Consider the following 22,853-nt stretch of genomic DNA (forward strand, 5'->3'; position numbering starts at 1 on the left):
CAGCTCTCATGTACACCCAGACCCTTGGGGACAAATAGTTTGTGAGAGTCTAAAGTCGGTGAGTTGGTGTCTGGTACCCACCTATAGCCCTGAGTCTTAACTCTCTGCTGAGGTTGCAAATGCTAATAATGATTTTCTGCTAACCAATCCCAACTCTGTGGGCCTCAATTCTTTGAACCCCTCCAGGAAACGACCATAAAGAAATCTCACTGGTACGTTTTGGAGAAATTGAAAGTTAAAGAAATGAAGAAAATTGAATGAACCGTGAAATGTGATCTGTGTCCAACAGTCAGATTTTTTTCTTTTATTTCTGCCTCTGAGACCTGGATGGGGGGGTGGGGGGGAGTCTTTCTCCACAGAAAAAAACACCTAAGAATTTAGACTGTGATCCTAGGAACTGTGATCCTAGGAACTGCAATGAAGAAACTCCCACAGGGGGGAGCCAGGACTTTCTGTATATATCCACTGAGATGAACAGCCTATGATATGAATTTTGTCATCAGTTCACTTGCTACTGTCTCCTCAGCATCTGTATTTCCACCACTTCTGAGCAGGCAGGCATGGGTAGAGTCCATTATGAAAGACTCTGGTCACTCTGTAGGTCGCGTGTTCTTTTGGCTTTGAGAATATTGACACCTGGATTTCCACTGAACACCCACTTGCCAACTCTGCCCAAGGTCCTGCTCTAACAGGAGCCATAGAAACCAAGGAATAGGAAGAAAGGAAGAAAGCACCAGGACTTCAAGTGGGCCCAGAACCAATCATAGATCAGTTAGTCTATCCATATCTCCCATAACCACCATCTTTCTTTGGGAATATGCATGCAAGGATTTCTGAGTTTAAATCTACTCTTTTGCATGCATGAAAGATATATATCTTTTATAAAGCTGATGAGCATTCTCTTTCACCGCCATTCCCCTCCTCAAAAAATGAACCAACTTCTTAACTACAGGGCTGTTTTGTTGATGGGTTGATGGTATCAAATATTGAAAGCAGGATCAAAAACCAAGGAGTTAAAGTCCCTAAGGGAAAAATAATTAAAATGCATAGGGATATGTTTTTGCACTTTCTAGGAAAGAACTAAGGGACAAACACCTCTGTGTGAAGAAATAGAGCTTTGCAGAGGCTCAGGTGAAAGCCAGGGGAGCCACTAAGTTCCTGGTGAGCAGCAGCATTAGACACAGGGGAAACTAGTCAGCATCCTGAGCTGTCAAAGTTGCAAGAAGCCCTCTGCTTTGTGTCCACATGGGTGTAAGGAAGCTCTGGGAGTTTTGCATTCAGCAGCGTGGTGATGGTGCAAACTCTCTTCCCTCCTTTTGTTGGGTTTCCTTAAAAGATAAATGGAATGAGAGCTTTCCGAGATTTGGGGTAATCCTCAAATGTCTTGAGGTAGAACCTAAAAGACAAGGAAGAACTCATTATAAAAAAGAGTATAAAGACCATCAAATGATGTTTGCTACCTGAAACCATGTTGTCAAACCACCACCCCAAGAACTGGGGTTCTCCCACCTCATCTACCATCACCACCCCCACACCCCTGCATCCCAGCTCTTATAAACAAGAAGCTTCTGGAATTGATAAAGGAAAGGTAACCCCAGAGAACATGGCAGATACACCCCACCATGAATGCAGCTAATAATGCTCAGTGACAACGTGTCAATGGACAAAGATGGCCATTTTATGCATATTTTTTAAAATGTAATGGAAAATATTGGCAATGGATCAAATGATTGTTTTGTGCATTTTTCAGTGTGGTACAGAAAAAAAACGATAATTTGAAAAATGTAATCAACAAAAAGCTCTCGATTGTTTTAACTAAGAAATCCAGAGTACCGGGGCCGGAGAGATAGCATGGAGGTAAGGCGTTTGCCTTTCATGCAGGAGGTCATCGGTTCGAATCCCGGCGCCCCATATGGTCCCCTGTGCCTGCCAGGAGCAATTTCTGAGCCTGGAGCCAGGAATAACCCCTGAGCACTGCCAGGTGTGACCCAAAAACCAAAAAAAAAAAAAAAAAAAAAAGAAATCCAGAGTACCAAATACCCCAAAGGCCATAAGCCAGGTTAACTCTGGAGTTACTTTTCTATTTTTCTTTCTATTTTTTATTTTCCTTCAAGAAAATCCCCCTTTGGGGGCCAGGCGGTGGCGCTGGAGGTAAGGTGCCTGCCTTGCCTGCACTAGCCTAGGACGGACCTCGGTTCGATCCCCCGGCGTCCCATATGGTCCCCCAAGAAGCCAGGAGCAACTTCTGAGCGCATAGCCAGGAGTAACCCCTGAGCGTCACAGGGTGTGGCCCAAAAACCAAAAAAAAAAAAAAAAAAAAAAAGAAAATCCCCCTTCAGGAGGCTTAGGAATGTCACCTAACCCTATACCACAATATACCACCTTGTTTATAGGTTGAGTTATGTTCCTTCAAAAATACCTGCTGAGGTTAATGGGCTCTCCAGGATAATAGCATGGACATACGGTCATTGTAGATGCAATTTACAACACAGGCAGTCAGGCCCCCCAACTCAACATGTCTTAGAAGGAGGGAGAGGCAGAGGTGTCTGGGAGCAGTAGCTGGAAACTAGAGAGCACCCCTATTACTGGTCACACCAGATGTGATTGTCTGGCTCCTGAATTCAGTTATGGCCTTTTTCCTTCTTCCAGCCCCAAAGCCATTTTATACCTGCTTAGAGTATTATGTAACTTAGAGTTACTGTATCCCTCCTGGTTACTTCTGTTGACCTTTTAGTCCCTTCCCCCCCCTCCCCCATACCAGAATGGGTGAAAAAACTGTGAGGGAGATTAAGGTCAGGAAAGTATTTGGCTAGAGCCCAGGGGTCCTCAAATTTTTTAAACAGAGGACCAGTTTACTGTTGGCCAGAACATTGAAGGGCTAAACTATAGTTTAAAAAAACATTATAAACAATAGTGACCCGGAGGCTATAGTCTCAGAATCCCTGTTTGAGACTGAAAAGAGGAGTCAAGAGACAGAAAGAAGGTGAGGAGTCTGAGAATGTGACAAACATCCCACACATGAGTACTATGGCCCAAGATAAGTCAGCCACTAAGCAGGACAGGCAGCAGTGGCAAAAGCACCCTGTGGGCTGAATAAAGGTCCTCAGCAGGCTGCATGCAACTTGCAGGCCATAGTTTGAGGACCCCTGGGCTAGATCAACAGGTAACTGTTCTCTGTAGTTCCCAGCATGCTCTTGGTTCAAGGCAAATCCTGAAATAGCGCCCCACCACCAATTGCTAGTCCCACTTTTCTAGAAAGTCAGCAGGGTGTAGCGAGGGGAAATTTTAGGAGAATATCCAAATAAGCCTTCGAGTTACACAGATTCAAGGGTCGTACTCCTGGACATTTTTGGGCTCCCTCGGCATGGAATTTCTAGAATTAGAGATGAAAGCTAAGTAGAACAGCCTTGCCGAGCAAGGCTAGTAGTTGTCTATCTAACACCCTAGTGGTTGTCATTCCTGGTTGTTTCTCAGCATTGACTGCCCAGACTCCCACCCAATGGGCACACTTGAAAAAATAGAGGTGGGGACTGAGTTGAAGTACTAAATGTACCTTTACTCCTCCAGTCAGCTCAAACCAACCAGAAACAGTTGCCTGGTGCTCTGATGAGAGGGCACAAACTCTGGGCCAACTAATCCTTGTAGACCAAGGTGCAACTTGGTGGGGAAGCCTTCTTCAAGAGAATGCCATCACCAGAGATGACTTTGTCTACAAGGATTTATTTTGCTGCTGCTACTACCCATTGGTCAGCTAAATTCCAACTCCAATGCAAGCCCAGAAACTGAAAATTTGCCCAGTCTGGATGACAGTGGCAACCTTATTTACCTGCCAAAAATTTAAGGTCTTAAGTTTCTAACTCTCCATGCCAACAGCTTTTTTGAAAGATAAATGGTGTCGCTGGTGCACCTTAACTCAAATATTTACCTGTGGTGGCTTAAAGCTCGTGTCCCAAGGTAACAAAATGAGAAAAATGCAAAGGCAAATGCTGGAGGGGACCAGGAGGCCAGGGCAAAGCCGATCCATTCCACAATCTCTCCAAAGAAATTGGCGCCAGAAACATATGTAAACAAGCCACCTGCATACAGAAGAATCAGAAAGTCAGTGAGAAATTCAGTGCTTCAGTGGGATCAATGAGACAGCCAAGCACTCTTCCATTTAATTCCAGAATAAATAAGGACAGCTGGAAGAAGTGTGGATCTGGCGGGGGCCAGCAGAGCTGTGGAAGTCTCTTGAGGAGCAAGAGAAGACAGTACCATAGCAGCTTGTTTCCTTGCGAAAATGCTAGAAGACAAGCAGGGACATCAACCATGCGTTGGGCTCCAGCCCTGTCCCTGACAACTGCTGGTCCACCTGCTCAGGACAGAAGATGGTCAATGCACAGCTAACATTTCATTCCTACAAATTACCTCTCAGCATCCCCACCATTCCTGGACACTCACACTTTTGGAAAACTCCATAGAGAGAAACTCTGCTGCCTGATAGAACACAATCTTCAACTGATGAGATAGGCAATTAATTTCATTCTCCTCTGACAACTGTTCTCTGACTTCTGCAAAGTGGTTCCCTCAGGTTTCAACTCAGAATAGGATCCAGGGTCTTGAACTTGCAGGAGGCTCATGGGACCAGACTCTGTTAATTTTCAAGGTTTATTTAACTAACCAAACATGCTTCTGAACTTATATATGTGATATAATCATAATTATATCAAGGAATAAATCCCTTTCTCATACTGGTTAAAAAAATTTATGTTGAAAATTCTGACCCCTTATGAAATTGAGAAAGCTTCACCCAAAATAATCTTTCTTTCCATAGTCATATAAATATTGCTTTGTCTTTAAGTTATTCTAAAAACACAATAAATAGTTGGGAACTAACTTTCTTGGCCAAGCCTTTGAGAGTTTTCTCAACTCTTCTTTATCTAATTATCTAGTAGAAACCAAAAATCAAATTCTTACAATTAGATTGCTGGAAAATGATGTTACTTTAGTGGTTCCTAACTGGAGACTCCCCAAGCACACAGAGAAGCCATTAATCTACCTATTGTAAAGGTTTTTTAAATGACCAATAAAAGCAATAAAAGAGTGTCAGTCAACCTATGGTATTTTCTTCTTCTTTGAGATTAGTTAATGCTAGGATATCATAAACACTAGCTGTATTCTAGGATTCATAGTAGCTTTCATTATTTTCTTAATCCATGGATATTAATCTTCACTAACACCTACTCAGTGTTGTGTTCTTTTGTGTGTGTGGTTTGTTTTTTTTCTTGGTTGTTGTTGTTTTTGGGGGGGTCACACCCAGAAGCACTCAGGGGTTACTCCTGGCTCTCTGCTCAGAAATAGCTCCTGGCAGGCACGGGGTACCATATGGGATGCCAGGATTCGAACCACCCTTGTTTCCTGGTTGGCCACTTGCAAGGCAAATGCCCTACTGCTGTGCTATCTCTTCGACCCCAAGTCAGTGTTAATCAAGAACTTTTTCATAAAAGAATTCTATTTCCTTAAAGAGAAGGAAACCCACACAAGCACCCAATAAAAAGTATTGAAGAGTTACTTTCATTAACTCACTCCCACCACTTTTGTCAACCCACACCATGGTTTCTTGGGAACCAATAGATTTTAGATTGCTTGTGTCTTTATCTCAAAAAAATACACTTACACTTGCATAAAATTTATTCTAATTTTTGATTGAGAAAATAAGGCTCTCCCTGCCCCTAAGAATATATATATATCAGGAATTATACACAAAAGACTTTGACTACACACCAGATTGATCTAGATCTTCTGATGAGGCCAAATTTGTTGACAAGCACGTGTCAGCTTTCTTCAATAATCTCAGAAACATAAATATTTTGTGCCATTGCTTGAGCTAATTTTTTGTGTCAAGTTAACTGAACCATGTGTGTCCAGATATTGGGTTCATCCTGCCTTCTGAGTGTGTTCATGAGGGTATCTCTGGAATGGGTGAGTTAATTAAAGCAAATTATTCTAACCCAGTGTGGGTGGGAACCCTCCAATCCTCTGGGGGCCTGAATAGGACAAAAGGTAGGTGAAGGTAAGAGAAATTTCTCTCTTCCAGGTGCCTTCTCAACATGCACCATGCTCTCTCAGTTTGGGAATCTTTGAACTCAGACAGGAAACAATGACCACTTGCTTTTTTGAATCTCTAGTTTGCAAATGGTAGATTGGGGCCTTTTCAAACTCTATAATCAAGCAAGTCAATTGCCCATAATAAATCTCTATATATGCCTATACATTATATATTATATAAATGCCTATCTTATTGGCTATTTCTCAGGAAAACCTTAGTAAAGTCTATCATTATCTCACCTTCTAGAACTAGGTGGCAGCCTATGTCTACCTCAAATCTCACACTATTTCTGTTTTCCAGGGATTTGGATCTTGCACCTTTCTGAGAGTTCCTTTGTACTTCTCCTAAATTTCTGTATCCTTCTCCTATATAATGGGTTGAAACTGGGAGGGGATGTAGAGGAGAAGTCAAGGAAAAATAGGGAGAACTGCATCAGTCAGATCCCATTGTCTACCTCTAGGTGCCACTCAAAGTAACCCCCAGGACTAGGGCCCAAGGACCAACAGGATTCTGCAGGGAGGAGAGACATTACCTTGTGGAATCCTATAGATGATTTCTCCAGGCTTCCTGAGCTGCCGCAGTAGATGGTCACTATGAATATTGATCCCCATTCCCAAAAGAAATAAGAAGATGCCTTGGCAAAGAAGAGAGAGGGAAGAAAGTTTAAAAAAATGTTAAATCTAAGGTTGGTGCTTTTTCTCTCAAGGGAAGGTTTGTTTTTGTTTTGTTTTGTTTTCTCTAAAAATGAAGGACAGGACATTTAGCTTCTTAGGAATGGTCCTAAGTTACAACATTAAAGTGGCAGTGAAGGAGCATAATTAACTATGATGCCAAGTTTGAGTGGAGGACTATGCTGTTTTATCGATCAAAAGGCTAAAAGTACATAACTTGAGTGATGGGGAGTAGTGGGGGGGGGGCAGGAGATATCACAGTCCAATAGCTATGTAAGTAAATACTGAAAGGATGGATGGGTGGGTGGGTGGGTGGATGGATGGATAGTAAATTTTGACTCATTTACTAATAATACTCAAACTGTGGTTGGCAAACTGAATATAGCCAACCACAATTCCAACCCACTTTTCTTTGTCTTTAAAGCTAAAAGGTAGCCATGTGGCCCAGTTCTGCCTTGAGAATGTACTGAAAAGTCCTCTAAAAGTCTTTTCTGCCAAGGAACTGAGAGCAATGACCATATTTTCTCATTCCTTTTTCATCACCATGCAATACTTTGAGCTATAATCACTGCCTTGCAATCATGACGTGGCTCCCCAAGGGCCAGAGACAAGGCTGCTAATAAGAAAGGAGCAGGAAGAGAGGAGTGAGCCCCCAGGAGACCCAGGCCTCATTGGCACAGTTCTTGGGATAGGTAGCAGACTATGGGAGATTTGGTCCCTGGTTAACTTGTTTCCATTCTCCCCAATTCACCCATTTGTGTGTGTGTGTGTGTGTGTGTGTGTGTGTTTGTGTTTGTGTTGAGTGAAGCAGGAAGGATCTCTCCAAGTGGTGTTCAGGAAGCCAAGAGAGTCCCTTTCTGCAATTCTCAATCAACTGGGCTGGAGGTTCAATATAAAGGTCTGAGTATGCAATGGGAAAGACCATATGGTGCCAGGAATCAAATCAGGATCTGCCACATGCCATGCTTGCACCTTAGCTCCTGTACTCTCTCTCCAGTCCAGGAGTTTGCATTTTTGAGTGCATTAAGAAAGCAGGGACAGAGCATAAGAAGGGAAGAATTGGAACTGATGTCTGTTTGTTTTTGTAAAAGAAGTTACTAGGTGATGCAAAAGACTAAACCTTGACTGGCAAAACTACAATTTAGACCCCCTTCTTCCTTCCACTCAGACATTACTATTTTTGCACTCTCTTTTCCAATTTTTCTTTTTGTATAGATGTGTTTGTGTGAGATTCAGTCCTTATTTTAAATCCTCTGGTGTCCCCAAAGACCCTTCAGATAGTTTGTGCAGGCTGAGGCCATACCTGGCACCTTTGAAAAGACCATCTCACTGTGGCTTCTCCATCTTTCATTCTAGGACACTGATTCTTGAAAAACCCGGAATTCATCCTTCAAAGTCCCTTTCTATTTTTTATTGAGACCATTGTGATTTACAAAGTCCTTTATTCATACAATGAATCAAGGCCAATCCCACCACCAGTATTGACCTCCCTCCACCCACCTTACCCCTCAGCCTACCAGTATAACAGGCTCATTTTAAGTTTAGATTGTTAAATTTGGGGTTTCTTTGTTCCATTGTTGTTGCCTTTGGCTCAGGTGTTTAGTTCTGCCTTTTTAACACAACAAATGCACCTGAGACTTTGTTGGCCCTCTGGTCCCCATCCTTTCATATTTGTGCTTCTTCTCTTCCTCTGTTTCTTTCCATCTACTCACTATATTCTGGGTCCAACGGTGTTTGACAGAACTCCCATTGTGTTTCTTTACGCAGTTATACTTTATTAATACTACATATAAATGATATTCTGTATGAAGGTCCCTTTCTAGAAAAATTGCTCACTTCTGCTTGATGACATTACATATCCGTCTGTGTGTGTGTGTGTGTGTGTGTGTGTGTGTGTTTTCCTTGTGCTATGAGTTGACATAGATTCTGCTCCAACATGGTCATAGTATGAGTTTAAAGCACACTTTGGTACTTACGAAGTTTGCTTGTTAGTTCTCAATTTTGGGAAATTTGGAGCTGGAAGGATAGTACAGTAGGGAGGGCCTTGCATGTTACCAACCAGGGTTCAATCCTCAGCATCCCATATGGTCCCTGAGCCTGCCAGAAGTAACTCCTGAGCACTGCCAGATGTGCCCCCCCAAAAAAAAGATATTCTAAATAAATTTTCTTTCATTTAAATTTTTAAAGCCCAAATTCAATGAAGTATCCTAAGTTCAAGGTCAGACTTGTATTTAAAAAAAAAAAAAAAAACAGCTTTGCCCAACCAAGCTAGTTCCTTTACTCTCAGCCTATGGGCAACATTTTGTATTTTATTTAAATGATCCAGAATCTCTTTTCTAATTGTGCACAAATATTTCCCTTCTATAACAGTAAGTGCTGCCATTTCACCATGTTTGCTGACTACTGTCAAAAGAGTAAATCAAGGTCCTCTGCATACCAAAACAAGGTCCTCCTGAGCAAAACAAGATTAGTATGTTTTGTTTGCTATAATTCAGATTGCACTCCTTATCGTCCATATGACAAGACTGTGATCTTGTGGCAAAAAGGCATTACTTACTGTACAACTCAGAAGGACCCAAGGCCAGTCTTCAGTGAGATAGTCACTGTGACATTCGGGCAAAGGTGGCTGTGGAGCAGGGTCATGTATTGGGCAAGAAGGGACCCCAGAGCAGGTCTTCTTGAAAACTTGAGGCTGTTGGTAGCAAGCTAATGGAGATACTATGGTGTGTAAAATAAAAGAACAGAGTTTAAAATCAGCCCTTGGATTATTTGCTTAAGTCCAAATGAAGAACAAACCATGGACCTTCCTATACTTGAATTCTTCTTATGGCCAGTGGCAAAATTCAATGATTAGCATTTTAGGCTGTGTGGGACACACATAGTGGTGCTCAGGACTTACTCTTGGTTCTGTGCCCAGGAATCTCCTTGTTGGGGCTCAAGAGACTGTGTGTGGTACCAGGGATTGAACCTGGGTCAGATATATGCAAGGTGAACACCCTTCCCAACTGTACTATGGCTCTGGCCATTCTTGGTTATTAGAGAAGTGGTCAGGAAAAGTCCCTTTGAAGGTGAGTGACTTTATAGTCCCAGATTAAAAGAGGGACTGCACTTCATGAAGGTATAGGTTGGACATACGAGGCAGAGCAGTCTCTGAAGGAGAAGCAGAGAGTGCAATGAGAATCCATTCAGTTGGGTGGTGAAGGGTTGGAGAGAGAGATTGTGGGAGAGGTACTGCCTGAGGCCTGGAAGAAAGAGGCAGAATGGACTTACCCAGGCTAAAGCGAATGTCCATGTACCACTCAGCTGGATAATCAGCACAGTATGCTAGATAGTAGCCTTGAAGAAGTCCATTTCCCATGCAGAAAAAAAAGCCCTCAATAACGATGAAAACTGGACAAGGTCTTCCTCTACTGAACAAAGAATAAATAAATGTCCTGGAATAGCAAAGGGCAGAAAGGATGGGAAGAACTGTTAACAGAAAATTCAACAATGAGAAGAACATTTTCAAACAATCACATTGAGTTCCCTCTTGAAAATAATTGTCCCTAAACTTTGTGCAATAAGAACAACAAAAATTATCTGATCCCAGAGCAGTCACTGTGCTATTGTTTTCTTCCTTTAAAATCTAAAGTATGGGACTGGGTAGGGCATTTGCCTTGTGTATGGTTGACCCAGATTTGGTTCCTGGCATCCCATATGATCCCCTGAGTGATTGCTGAGCACAGAGCCAGGAGTAACCCCGGAGCATAACGGATGTGGCCCAAAAACCAAAAAAAAAATCAATAAAATCTAACATAATTAATATTTATTATCGTTTTTTGTTTTCTCAATAGAAAAGTCATGAAAGGAATGATCCGATCCTCATAAACTCAGTTCTATGAGCCAAGGATAAGCTTTAGGGATCTTTTGTCAGGAATTCAAATTATACCAGAAAGAAAATATAATGTCTGATTGCCCTGTGTGGCAGGGAATGAATGCTGTTTTGATAGCTATCACGATCAAATGCCATCCATGTGTCTCTAATATACTGTTTTCTTCTGAGAGTGAGGCATTCACCAAAAAGTAGACTACAAAGTCCCTCAAGAAAAAACTTCCAAAGACCAAAGAGATGGTACAAGGGTTAACTTAAGACTCATGCTCTGTAAGCTGTAGATTCTCCTTCACAACCAAATTGGATGATCTCATAGATTATTACCAATCAGATAGCAGAAACAGCTAAGAGAATTACATAATTCCTGGTCACTGAATAGAAAGACCCTCTTTTCTCTTTTCTCCACCTGCTTAAGACTTTGTTCCCTATCTTTCTTTTTATGTTTCATTCTTAATTTTATTATAGCAAATTCTTTGAATCATAAATAGCCAGTTCTAGAGAAAATTATTCATCTGCAACTTGTTTGCACAGTTCAAATGGTGTATGCATACATTTGAGAATTTGCATAAGCATCTACATTTGATCAGAAAAGCTTTTAATCTAACTTGCCATGTTTTTGATTGACACTCAAAGTCACCAGATAGTATTTTTAACAATATTATCCTTCGGAGGCTCTCTGAGTAAAACCTATATAGCCTGAGTGTTGAAATCTCAAAGCCATTTGGTATTTCTAGAAGTTATAGATATTCTTGGTAAACCATGGATATTTGTCCTACAGTTGCTCCCTATCTTCAGGCCTTCCTTGTCTGTACCAACTTGAGCTGGTAAGAGTACAGAATATTTATGAGTCTGGCATGCTAATCTTACATGCAGTTCACAAGAGCCCTGAACAGATTTTTATCTGCTGTAGCAAAATAAACTCCAAGGTTCTAAACCCCCACAATTAAGACCTGGCAATATATATATATATATTAAAATTAACTTTTTCAGAATGAAAAGGCTTGCAACAAATTGGGAGTTGGGTTCACCTAGAGGGGAAAGTGCTCTCAGGAAGTATAATAAACTTTGGGACATTTTAAGTTACCCTAGTACCCTTTTCCACTTTTCAGTTCTGCATAGCCTTGAATAGTAATAGCCCATATTCCTCAGGCTGAAAGGAGGGGAGTTTCACCCCTCATTCCCAAAGAGAAGTCATTATTTAGTTAGTAAACTCCATCCAAAGAACTTGTATTTATTCTACCTCACTCAAAATTATTCTCAAGCTAAAATCTAAATGAGAATAGTTTTTAAAGTTCTGGTGTTTTATTTATTTGTTTTAATGTTTATTTTATTTATTTTTATATCTCAGTTATTAATTTTGATGTTTATTTATTTTAACATTTTGCTTACTTATTCCATCTCGCTCAAAAATTATTCTCCAGCTGAAAGCTAAATAAGAATAGTTTTTAATTGTTTTTTTTGTTTTTGTTGTTGATGTTGTTTTGGTTTGGTTTTTGGTTTGGGGGCCACACCCACTGGCACCTAGGGTGACTCCTGGCTCTGTGTTCAGAAATCAGTCCTGGCAAGCTGGGGGACCATAGGGTATGCGAGAATCAAACCGAGGTTCAGTCCTGGGTTGGCTGCATGCAAGGCTAACACCCTACCGCTGTGCTATCTCTCTGGCCCAGTTTTTACTGTTTTAATGCCACAGTAGCTTGAGATAATATAAAATTTTAAGTGGGGAAAATAGAAAAGACAAGAAGGAAAACCTTAGAAGCGAGTAGGACTTTAGTTGTTGGCATGCCAATCTTACATGTGGTCCACAAGGACCCAGAGCACATTTCTATCTGCCCAAAAATATTCCTGGGACTCTAAAGAGCCGAGAAGATAAATGTAATGTGTGATGTTTTTCAGAAGGGATGCTCTGCCTTACATTCATTCAATTGTTTGCAACCCAAGATCTTCCAGGTTGGGGGTGGTGGGAGATGACAACATATAAAGAAGGTTTGCCATAAGGACTGGATTACAGACTAGATGTGGTGTCTCTTTCTCTCACACTTGTCCTGCCACCTCATCCAACTGCAAACAAGACTGGGAAGTATAGCCCAACTGGGTGTCCCAGCAGGAAAAGAAAAAGAGATTTCAGCCAGGACAATAGTCCAGTGGGGAGGCGCTTGCCTTTATGTGGCTTCCCTGGGTTCAATTCCCACCACCCCATATGGGCCCCTGAGCACTACCAGGAGTGATCCCAGAGTGCAGAGTCAGGCAGGAGTAAGCTCTGAGCACTTCCAAGTATGGCTTCCCTCCCCGCCAACCTCCAAAATTTGAGGTTTGGTACATATACACCAGAGCACAAGTCCTGCTGACCCAGAAGTCCTAAATAAATAAATAAAAGTATTTATTGTATAATAATGTTATTATATATTATATAATATTAACTATATTATATAAATATAAATAAATAAAACTATTTTGACCTAAATGACTTTGCTCATGATAATCTGGAAGCTGTAAAAAAAAATAAAACGTTGCATGAAGATAACAAAAACAATGAAGAGGGGTGAAGGGGGAAAAAAAGCAATGAAGAATAAATGAAGGGAGAAAAATTCTATAGTCCTATAAGCTGAGAACTTTGTGGGGTTACATATGAGTTTCACCTTCCTATGCTCCACCAAAGGCCTGAGACTCAGTTTCCCTGGTCGGGACTACCTTTCTTTAATTCCCTCCTCCTGTATCATAAGTTTCCCTTCTTTTGTGTTTGTTTTGATACTGAGACTGCTAAGTTCTCTAAGAGTAGAATCTTCTCTCACTTGCTAAGTAAATATCCACTTGGGGGGACTCTTATTGGAAAGCGTTAACTGAAATTGCAAGCGCAAATTAAACCAAAGAAATTATATAGTTTGCATAGTTTTCATATTTGACTAAGTCTTCTTCAAATATAAAGCTATTGCTATGATTATCAAGTCTATTGATGACTTTTCACTATATGAAATTTCACACTTCATTGTCAATCAAAGTTAATTTAAATTCTACCTCTAAATACAAGACTCCCAGGTATATATTGACTTGTTTTATGTAGTAATAATTCCTTTTTCTAGTCCATCTTCCTTTCATGTGCTCTCCTTTTTCTGTCTTCCTTTGTTATAAAATTCTCCAAAGAGTCATATATATTTGTCATCACCCTATGCCTCTCTTCCACCTCTCCCACCCAACTATATATGCTTATTTGCCAACCCACTAAAGACTTCCACATTTTCACATCCCAAAGAACACTTGAGATCCATTCTTATCTGATGGGTCAATCCATTAAAAGTGATCTTTCAAACTCTAGCACACCATTCGTTCCCTTGGTCCTTTCCCCTACTTTTTCCATATACTTCACTGTTTTCTCTTTATCCCAGTAACCTTAAAATATTGGTGTGCCCTAGGGCTCTTTATTTAGAGTCCCTGTTTCTGTCCTAGGTGAGCACGTGCAAGGCAAATGCCCTACCGCTTGCGCCACAGCTCCAGTCCCTAGAGCCACTGTTTCTGCGATAACAACCATTCTCCAGATATCATCTGTAGAAGAATAACTTTCAAATGTATGTCTACAGACAGAATCCTGCAGACCTTGGCTTCAGACTCAAAGAGCTAACTCCCTACTCAACATCCAGCTAAAAGGACCTCTCAGCTTTAATACATCTTAAGTCAAACCCCCTAATGCCTGATGCCAACCCCTCCCAAAAGCCAGAGTGTGGTCCAAGTTAAGACATTAAACTTGAAAAAAGCAGCCACTTCTTTTCCTTTTCCTTTTTTCTTTTCCTCAACACAGAGCCCAAGGAACTGGTACGTACTCAGGGCCAACATGCACAGACCAGAAACTTCTAAAGAAACTGACTCTCTCTCTCTCTAGGCTCACTGCCAGGACAAGGAAACTTGCAAGACAAAAATTTGTAGAAAAAAATATTTTCTCTACTACAGTCCCACATTAGAAAGACTAAAGAAAGTCCCCTCACCAGCAACTACACTCCTTGACTTGCAAAGGTATCCCAATCCTCTCTCTGGGTTTTGTACAGGAAAGGTGGGAAGATTCTAGGCTTTCATCCCCCAGACAAATAAGTTCATTCTTTTCCCAGATCCACAGAGACCCATTTACTCCTGTCACCTCCTTATTGAGGTGGCAACAAGGAGACCTGTGAGCAGGCAGTGAGAAGTCTCCACTTCTGTAGGAGATAAGGGACTGGCCTTTTAGGAACATCTCCCACTCCTATAACCATATCCTAAAGATAGGCTCAGTTATGGCCCCATTTGAGGATAGAAGAACTAGGTATCAAACCTGAGCAGTGAGTGGGTGGGGGGTGATGGCTCAGTGGCACAACCCCCGACTTTCAAGTTTAAGACCACAAGTTCCATCCACCAGCACTACCCCAGAAGACAAGTGCCTGGAGTCCCCATTGATCAAGGTTCCCCACACCACAACCAAGTATGTGTGAGCCCCACAGCCAGGTATGTGAGAAGAGAACAACGGGCAATTATGTGATTACCAGTCATCACAACAATAACAAAACAGTAACAACAAAAGGAAAGGAAAAGGGTGAGGAGAAAAGTGAACATCTTCTTTAAAATAATTCCATTACTGTGGCAACTTACTAACTCTAGACATCAGTTTTCCACTGATAAAGAAGAAAAATGGTCCTGTCTTCTGAAGCCTGCTAAAAAAGCTCAAGGAATTCAACTACTGTCTATTAAAACTAATGACTATTTCTCTGTCCAAGCAAGAAAAAAGATTGCATTTTCTCTGCATAAAACTTGGAGCCAGTCTAAGACCTTTTTTGGAGCTGGTCTTTATGCCCATTTAAATCAATCTTGTAGCATCTCATAGGAGCCCCACTCTTTCTCTAAGATGTCTAGGCATTCCTGATAGGCCTCATTTGTGCATGTAAGATCACACCCAAAGAGGGATGCCTTTTCTAGAAATTTATCAGTCTTCCCACCTTTCCAGTTTTCTTACTGAAACAACTCTTCCTTTGTCCTCATATTTTAAGACATTCTGTCACTATTGTCCTATAAATACTAATCAATATCTCTGCACAAGTGTCTCTGAAATGGAATTTTCAAAGCTGCAATTTCAAATCTTTAAGTGATTTTTCATATCTGCAAGTGATCTTAGGAGACTAATAGGAAGATCCATATATGCTTTTGAAAATTTTATACCAAAGTAAAACACTAAAATAAACACAATCCCCTAAAAAAAATAGTATAGAATGGGGTTGGAATGATAGTTCAGTGAAATGAGCACATACTCTGTATGTCTGAGCCCAGATTCAATCCCCAGCACCATATGCTCCTCTGAACACTTATAGAAGCAACATCTGAGCATCAGGTGAGAGGGAAGGAGAGAAGGAAGGAAGGAAGGAAGGAAGGAAGGAAGGAAGGAAGGAAGGAAGGAAGGAAGGAAGGAAGGAAGGAAGGAAGGAAGGAAGGAGGGAGGGAGGGAGGGAGGGAGGGAGGGAGGGAGGGAGGGAGGGAGGGAGGGAGGGAGGGAGGGAGGGAAGGAGGGAAGGAGGGAGGGAGGAGGAAGGAAGGAGGGGAGGGGGGAGGAAGGAGGGAAGGAAGGAAGAAAGGAAGGAAGGAAGGAAGGGACGGAGGGAGGGAGGGAAAGGGATGAAAAGGAAGAAAGAAAGGGGAAAGGGAGAAAGGAAGGGAAAAGGAGAGCAAGGGAGGGAGTGAAGGAGGGGGAAAGAGAGAGGGAGGGAGGGAGGGAAAGAGTTGTGGGCAAAATGAATCTTGAATACCAATCAAATTATATTGAGACAGGATGTTTCTGTTTGTGAGGATGACTGGCTCTCAAATGGATCTGAAACTCACAAAGATATGGCAACTTTCCAGATCTCTAAACTAAACGAAATGGGGGAAGAAAACTTCTTGAAATGAAAACCACAATATCTAAGGTGTAAATACCTGGCATGAGGTAACAATAGATAAGATACCAGAGAAAAGAAATATTATTAATTCAAAGTCAATGCAATTGATGCTTTCCAAAAATGAAATACAAAGGAAAGAAGAATCCAAGAGTAATATTTTTTCAAATATCCAGTAAGATACTCCAGAGGTTAAGGCATTTGCCTCATATGTAACTACAGTTGTGACAGTGGTTCAAACTTCAGGACAAGGTGTAACTTGACCAGAGAGCCAGGAATGGCCTCTGAGCACAGAGCCAGGAGTGATCCCACTGCACAGAGAGGCAGGTGAGATCCCTGAGTACAGTTATGTGGGAATACCTCCCCCCAAATGAGAAAAGAGTCCATGTGAATTGTGTGACAGTTTCATATACACACGACCTCATATATTTTCAACTGAAATGCTTGAGCAAAAAGAAAGAGAAATCGGGAGGTGAATACTAATATATGTAAGTTGCCCAAGTTTTTTGTTTTTGTTTTTGTTTTTTTTTCTTTTCAGGGGAGAGCACGAATGCAGTCCCCCACTACCACAAATTATGCAGTCGAGTTTCCCACATTTGGGGAAATCTCAGGGGTCAGCACATCCGGAGTGCAATGGATAAGCCTCGCCCTAGGGAAACCACCTTCGTGATCATGTTATCTTCCCTGCCAGGTCCATATAAGTTGCCCACGTTTAATGGAAACTTTAAACTTTAAAATTCAAGAAGTTTGGGGCCAGAGTGGTGGCGCAGCTGTAGGGCATTTTCCTTGCACGTGGCTGACCTAGGAAAGACCGAGGCTCCATCCCATATGGTCCCCCAAGCCAGGAATAATTTCTGAGTGCAGAGCCAGGAATAACCCCTGAGTGTCACCTGATGTGACACTTAGCTTCACTAAGACACATTATAATCTAGCTTCTCAGAACTAAGTGATAAGAAGAAAATATGAAAAACTGCCATAAAAACAATACATGTAGAATATAATACATTCTACATGTAGAATGGGACAGTCATCTCAGTCAGGTAATAGTGGGACAATCTTTTTAAAGCACTAAAAAATTACAATTCTCTCTAGAATACTATATCCTAGTATTATACATCTTCAAAAACGTAAGAGGCACTTAACAGCATCTGCAAGGATACACAATGTGAAAGAAATGTTCTGAAAGAATAAATTCAAGGCAAAAAACAAATTCTAGATAGAAATTTGGAACAAGAACGAAGAGCATCAGGAGTCAAAGAAATAATTTAGAGGGTCGGAGAGATAGCATGGAGGTAAGGCATTTGCCTTTCATGCAGGAGGTCATCGGTTCGAATCCCGGCGCCCCATATGGTCCCCCGTGCCTGCCAGGAGCAATTTCTGAGCCTGGAGCCAGGAATAACCCCTGAGCACTGCCGGGTGTGACCCAAAAACCACAAAAAAAAAAAAAAAAAGAAATAATTTAGAGGGTAAAGCTCTTGCCTTGCATGCAGCCGACCCAGGTTCATTCTCCCAGCATTGCAAGGTTACCTGAGCACTGCTACCATGAGCACAGAGCCCTCAAGTATGGCTCAACTTTCAAAAAAAAAAAAAAAGTAAGAAAAAAACAAACAAAAAAACAGAAATAAACTAAATAAATAAATAAAAACAAAAAATAAACAAATAAACTGAGTAACATCAGAAATGGTAACGACATGGATTTGGTCAAATTATTTCAATGCCTTTTAAAAATAATCAACTTAAAAATAAATAAGTAAATAAATAAAAACAATCATCTATTCAAACCAGAGATTCCCAAACTTGTTTACCCCTTTTCAGAAAAAAAAAAAATTACTCTGTGCGCCCATGTTTTAAGCAAACAAATAAAACAAAATCACCCCATCTTCAGGCTACTCTCATTTCCACGATATTATCAGCCATGACACCCCACCCAACCTTCAGCACCAAGCAGGGAGGATGACCCCATTGATTTAAGTTAAAACAATAGTTAGATTTTAATGGTTTTTAACTTCGAAGTTTTTATTGTTTTGGTTTGTGTTTGGGGGCCACACCTGGCAGTGCTCAGGGCTTACTCCTGGCTCTGTGCTCAGGAATCACCCCCAGCAGGCTTGTGGAACCATATGGGATACCGGGATCAAATCCGGGTCAGTGGTGTGCAAGGCAAACGCCCTCCCCACTGTGCTATCACTCTGGCCCATCTTTGAAGCATTTTGTAGTAGAAATAAAGTGATAATGTTGAAGCTGATCTTGAGGAAAAAGAGGGGATGTGGAGGGGAAGGACATTGGGGAAATGCTGGAAGAAAGCGAACACACTGATTAAGAGTGTGATGCTGTGGGGCCGGAGAGATCACATGGAGGTAAGGCATTTGCCTCACATGCAGAAGGACGGTGGTTTGAATCCCGGCATCCCAAATGGTCCCCCAGCCTGCCAGGAGTGATTTCTGAGCATGGAGCCAGGAGTAACCCCTAAGCACTGCAGGGTGTGACCCAGAGACCCAAAAAAAAAAAAAAAAAGAGTGTGGTGCTGAGATGTTTTCTGCATGAAACTCTACCATTGACAATATTGTAAAACCTAGTACATAACATTTAAAAATATATATTATTAAAAGCAAAACAAAAATTAAGGTTAAGCATAGAGAAAAAAAAGCAGTCATTTTATATTCTCATACTACTTGCAGGCAGACTTGATTAACCTAAGATAAATGCCATAAAACTTAAAACAAACTAACAAAAGAAAAAAGTTATAAATAATGAACTAATAAAAAAATACAAAATGGAATAAAACAGCACCCAATCCTATAGGTGAAAGCTAAAGAGAAAATGAAAACGAGTAACAGGAGATAAATAAAAACAAATCCTTGTAGGATAGATTTCAGCAAAACTATGCAAATAACTTCATTGGCTATAAATATTGTAGTGCTCACAAATGAAAAACAAATTGTCAGAGTTGAGCATAAAACAACCAGAAACATATTAAAAGTTTAATGGGGAAAGTAAATGTATGTGTTAACTAGTAAAAAGAAAACCATAGTGATTACATTAATATCAGCCAAAACATCTTTTTATGAACATGTGCTTTTACTTTTCAGGGCGATATAGCTAGCAATGTAATGGTTCAGTCATATGATGCGTTTGTGTTTGTATTAAAATTTTTAAAGACTAATTAAATATTTTCCAAAGTGGTTGTCATTTTATAATGCATAAGAGTTCTACAGGGCTAGAGTGATAGCACTGTGGTAGGGCATTTGCTTTGCAAACCGCCAACCAGAGACAGACAGGGTTCGATTTCCTGCATCCTGAGCCTGTCCAAAGTGATTTCTGAGAGCAGAACCAGGAGCCACTCCTAAGCAACGTAGGTGGGGCCCTAAAACAAAACAAAACAAAACAAATGGGGGCCAGAGCAGTGGCACAGCAGTAGGGCATTTGCTTTGCAGACGGCTGACCCAAGACGGATCTTGATTTGGTCCCCCAGCGTCCCATATGGTGCCTCAAGCCAGGAGCAATTTCTGAGCTCATAGCCAGAAGTAACCCCTGAGCATCACCAGGTGTGGCCTAAAAACCAAAAAAAAAAAAAAAAAAAAAAAAAAAAAAAGAGTTCTAGGCTCTATAGTATAGGGCCTCTACTCAGACGAACACTTGGTATGTCCAGGTTTTTTTCTTTTTAGTTCTTCTAGATGGTGCATAGTAATAGCCCTTGTAGTTTAACTAGCATTTTCCTAATAACTAGTGATTAGGAAATTATTAGCATCTTTTGGTATTATTTGCCATTTTCTAGTTAAGTATCTGCTCATATGAGAGGTATAGGAACAGAAATAAAATAAAATAAAATCACAGAAATAAAAGTATTTTTCAACAATTGGTACTGGATTAGAAATTATTTGATTTATTTTGACTCCTAATATTATAGAAATCAATGTAATTAGATCAAAACAAAATCTGAAGCTATGAATGTTACACACACACACACAAAGAAACCATAAAAGATAATCCTTGCAGTCTTCACTTGGGCAAAGATTTCTTAGATTTGACACCATAAATATAAACACAATAAAAAAATTGGACTTTGTCAAAAATGTATACTTACAAGCCATCCAAACTAGAGGAAAATATTTGCAAAGCATATACTTATGTCCAGATTACATATCGAATTTTGAAATTCAACCATAAGGAAGCAAAAAACTGAGTACACTAGGGTTTTGGTTTGTTTTTGTTTTCTTTTTTATTTAGGAACAATGATTTCCAAAGTACACTGGATTTTTTATTTGTTTATTAGATTTGTAACTTTTGACCAGCAAAGAATATCACCAAAACACGAATATTTTTATTGCTGTTTTAAAAGAGCAGAGAGAGGCGGAAAGAAGCAAAAAGGAGACTCAATACAGGAAAGAATTTGAGAGATATTCATTGGTCAGAAAAAATAAAAAAAGAAACTTGCCTTATTTTTCTCCATGATATTTTTACATCAACCTTGACAACATGAAACAAGTATAATTGAAGAAATTTGAAAATGTCCTAGAGTCTATCATATTAGGTACTGATATTAAGGCATAGACATAAAGTTACTTGGGATTAAGAAGAGGAAAATTAAGAAGAGCAATAGCACAGCAGGGAGGGAGTTTGCCTTGCAAGAAGCCAATTTGGTTCAATCCCTGGGATCCCATATGGTTTCCAGAAGAGATTCCTGAGCACAAAGCCAGAAATAACCCCTGAGCATCTTCAGGGATAGCCCATAGAAGGAGGAGAAGGAGGAGGAAGAGGAGGAGGAGGAAGAGAAGAAAGAGTTGGGGGGGAGGAGGTGGGGAAGGAGGAGGAGGAAGAGGAAAGGAGGAGGAGGAGGAAGAGAAAAGTACTAGAAAGTGGAACACCTGGAGCATAGGACAATTTTAATTATCAGTCACTAAAAATGACTTCCTTGCTGGATTGCACATCATAATTCCCCCCAGCACATCTGGATAGAGAGTATCATTTGTAGACAAGCACAGGTGATTGCCCATCATCACTCCACTCTCTCCTCAATTACTGCAGCAAATAAAGCACAGTCACTTGGGAAATGACATAAATGATCATGTCAACAACAAATAAGAGAGAAAGCCCGATGTAAAACATGTAACTTAATTCCTAGAACACCCAGACCTCGATAGTTAAGACTTTTGCATTTCCCTTTCTCCCCTGCCATAACCCAATGTAAGGCAAATTGCATTTTTGGCTTCAGTTGAGAGGGTTTAAAATGTTAGAGCTCCTATGGCGAGCTGAGTCTTGTTAAGGGATCCTGAGCTGGGCACAGAAACAATTTCTAACCATTTGAGCTCAGACTTTGATGTCCCTGTTGCCACACACGGCAAGGAATCAAAAAGCCAAGTGGGAAGTACACCAGGTTCCAGAATCAAATGCCAGGCTTGGGCAGAAATCAGTATGTGACTTTTATATTCTACCTAGTCACCAAAACCACCCCAACTCCCACTCCTGCCTGGTGAATGTCCTTCTCTAGAGCAGGGGTGGGGAAAGGGTGTGCAGTTCTCAGACTCCCTCAAAGACGCCCATCCAATTGCTTTCAGTCCTGCAAACCCAGACATCAGAATGACTTGCAAGTTTAGGAGCATCACTCTGTCTCCTAGTAGATCTCTATGTCCCTCTCTTCTGTCCCACCTTTCTGAGCCTCTCAAATTGGTGTAGTGACCCCGCCAACTTTAAAACCAAAAGAGTAACAGGCACTCTTTAACAGAAAATTCTTTCCCGCCTTTACTCTAGGGAGCAAGCACCTGGTATGATACTTCTTTCGTGTCCCCATTGTGTACTGGCTTAGTTATGAGCATATGGAATTCTGGTAAAGAATCAAGGCTGGAGAGGTAAATATCACAGACACAATGCCTGCCTTGCATACAGCTGGCCTGAGTTTGGTCGGAAATACCACAGGAAATAGAAGAAAGTAAGAGGGGGAGAAAAGAAAGAAGGAGGAAATGGAAGGAAGGAAGGAAGGAAGGAAGGAAGGAAGGAAGGAAGGAAGGAAGGAAGGAAGGAAGGAAGGAAGGAAGGAAGGAAGGAAGGAAGGAAGGAAGGAAGGAAGGAGGGAGGGAGGGAGGGAGGGAGGAGGGAGGAAGGGAGGAAGGGAGGGAGGGAGGGAGGGAGGAAGGAAGGAAGGAAGGAAGGAAGGAAGGAAGGAAGGAAGGAAGGAAGGAAGGAAGGAAGGAAGGGAGGGAGGGAGGGAGGGAGGGAGGGAGGAAGGAAGGAAGGAAGGAAGGAAGGAAGGGAGGGAGGGAGGGAGGGAGGGAGGGAGGGAGGGAGGGAGGGAGGGAGGGAGGAAGGAAGGAAGGAAGGAAGGAAGGAAGGAAGGAAGGAAGGAAGGAAGG

The 22,853-nt window shown here is 41.2% G+C and overlaps 1 protein-coding gene and 1 non-coding gene across 2 annotated transcripts in view; both read right to left on the minus strand.

The window, feature by feature from the left end:
- Positions 1-975: 975 nt before the first annotated feature.
- SRD5A2 (steroid 5 alpha-reductase 2) overlaps positions 976-22,853 on the minus strand; it is a 28,035-nt gene continuing 6,157 nt past the window's right edge. Inside the window, exons 2-5 of the mRNA XM_049784215.1 lie at positions 10,030-10,193; positions 6,621-6,722; positions 3,926-4,076; positions 976-1,396 (exon numbers count right to left, since the gene is read on the minus strand). Coding sequence (XP_049640172.1) covers positions 1,330-1,396; positions 3,926-4,076; positions 6,621-6,722; positions 10,030-10,193 — 484 coding nt within the window. The 3' untranslated portion in view covers positions 976-1,329. The remainder of the gene's footprint in view (positions 1,397-3,925; positions 4,077-6,620; positions 6,723-10,029; positions 10,194-22,853) is intronic.
- LOC126025439 (U1 spliceosomal RNA) lies at positions 17,045-17,208 on the minus strand. The gene has a single exon (XR_007501444.1). It is a non-coding gene; the product is annotated as a U1 spliceosomal RNA (small nuclear RNA).

Source organism: Suncus etruscus, chromosome 12, assembly GCF_024139225.1.
Source record: "Suncus etruscus isolate mSunEtr1 chromosome 12, mSunEtr1.pri.cur, whole genome shotgun sequence".
Classification (NCBI taxonomy): Eukaryota; Metazoa; Chordata; class Mammalia; order Eulipotyphla; family Soricidae; genus Suncus; species Suncus etruscus.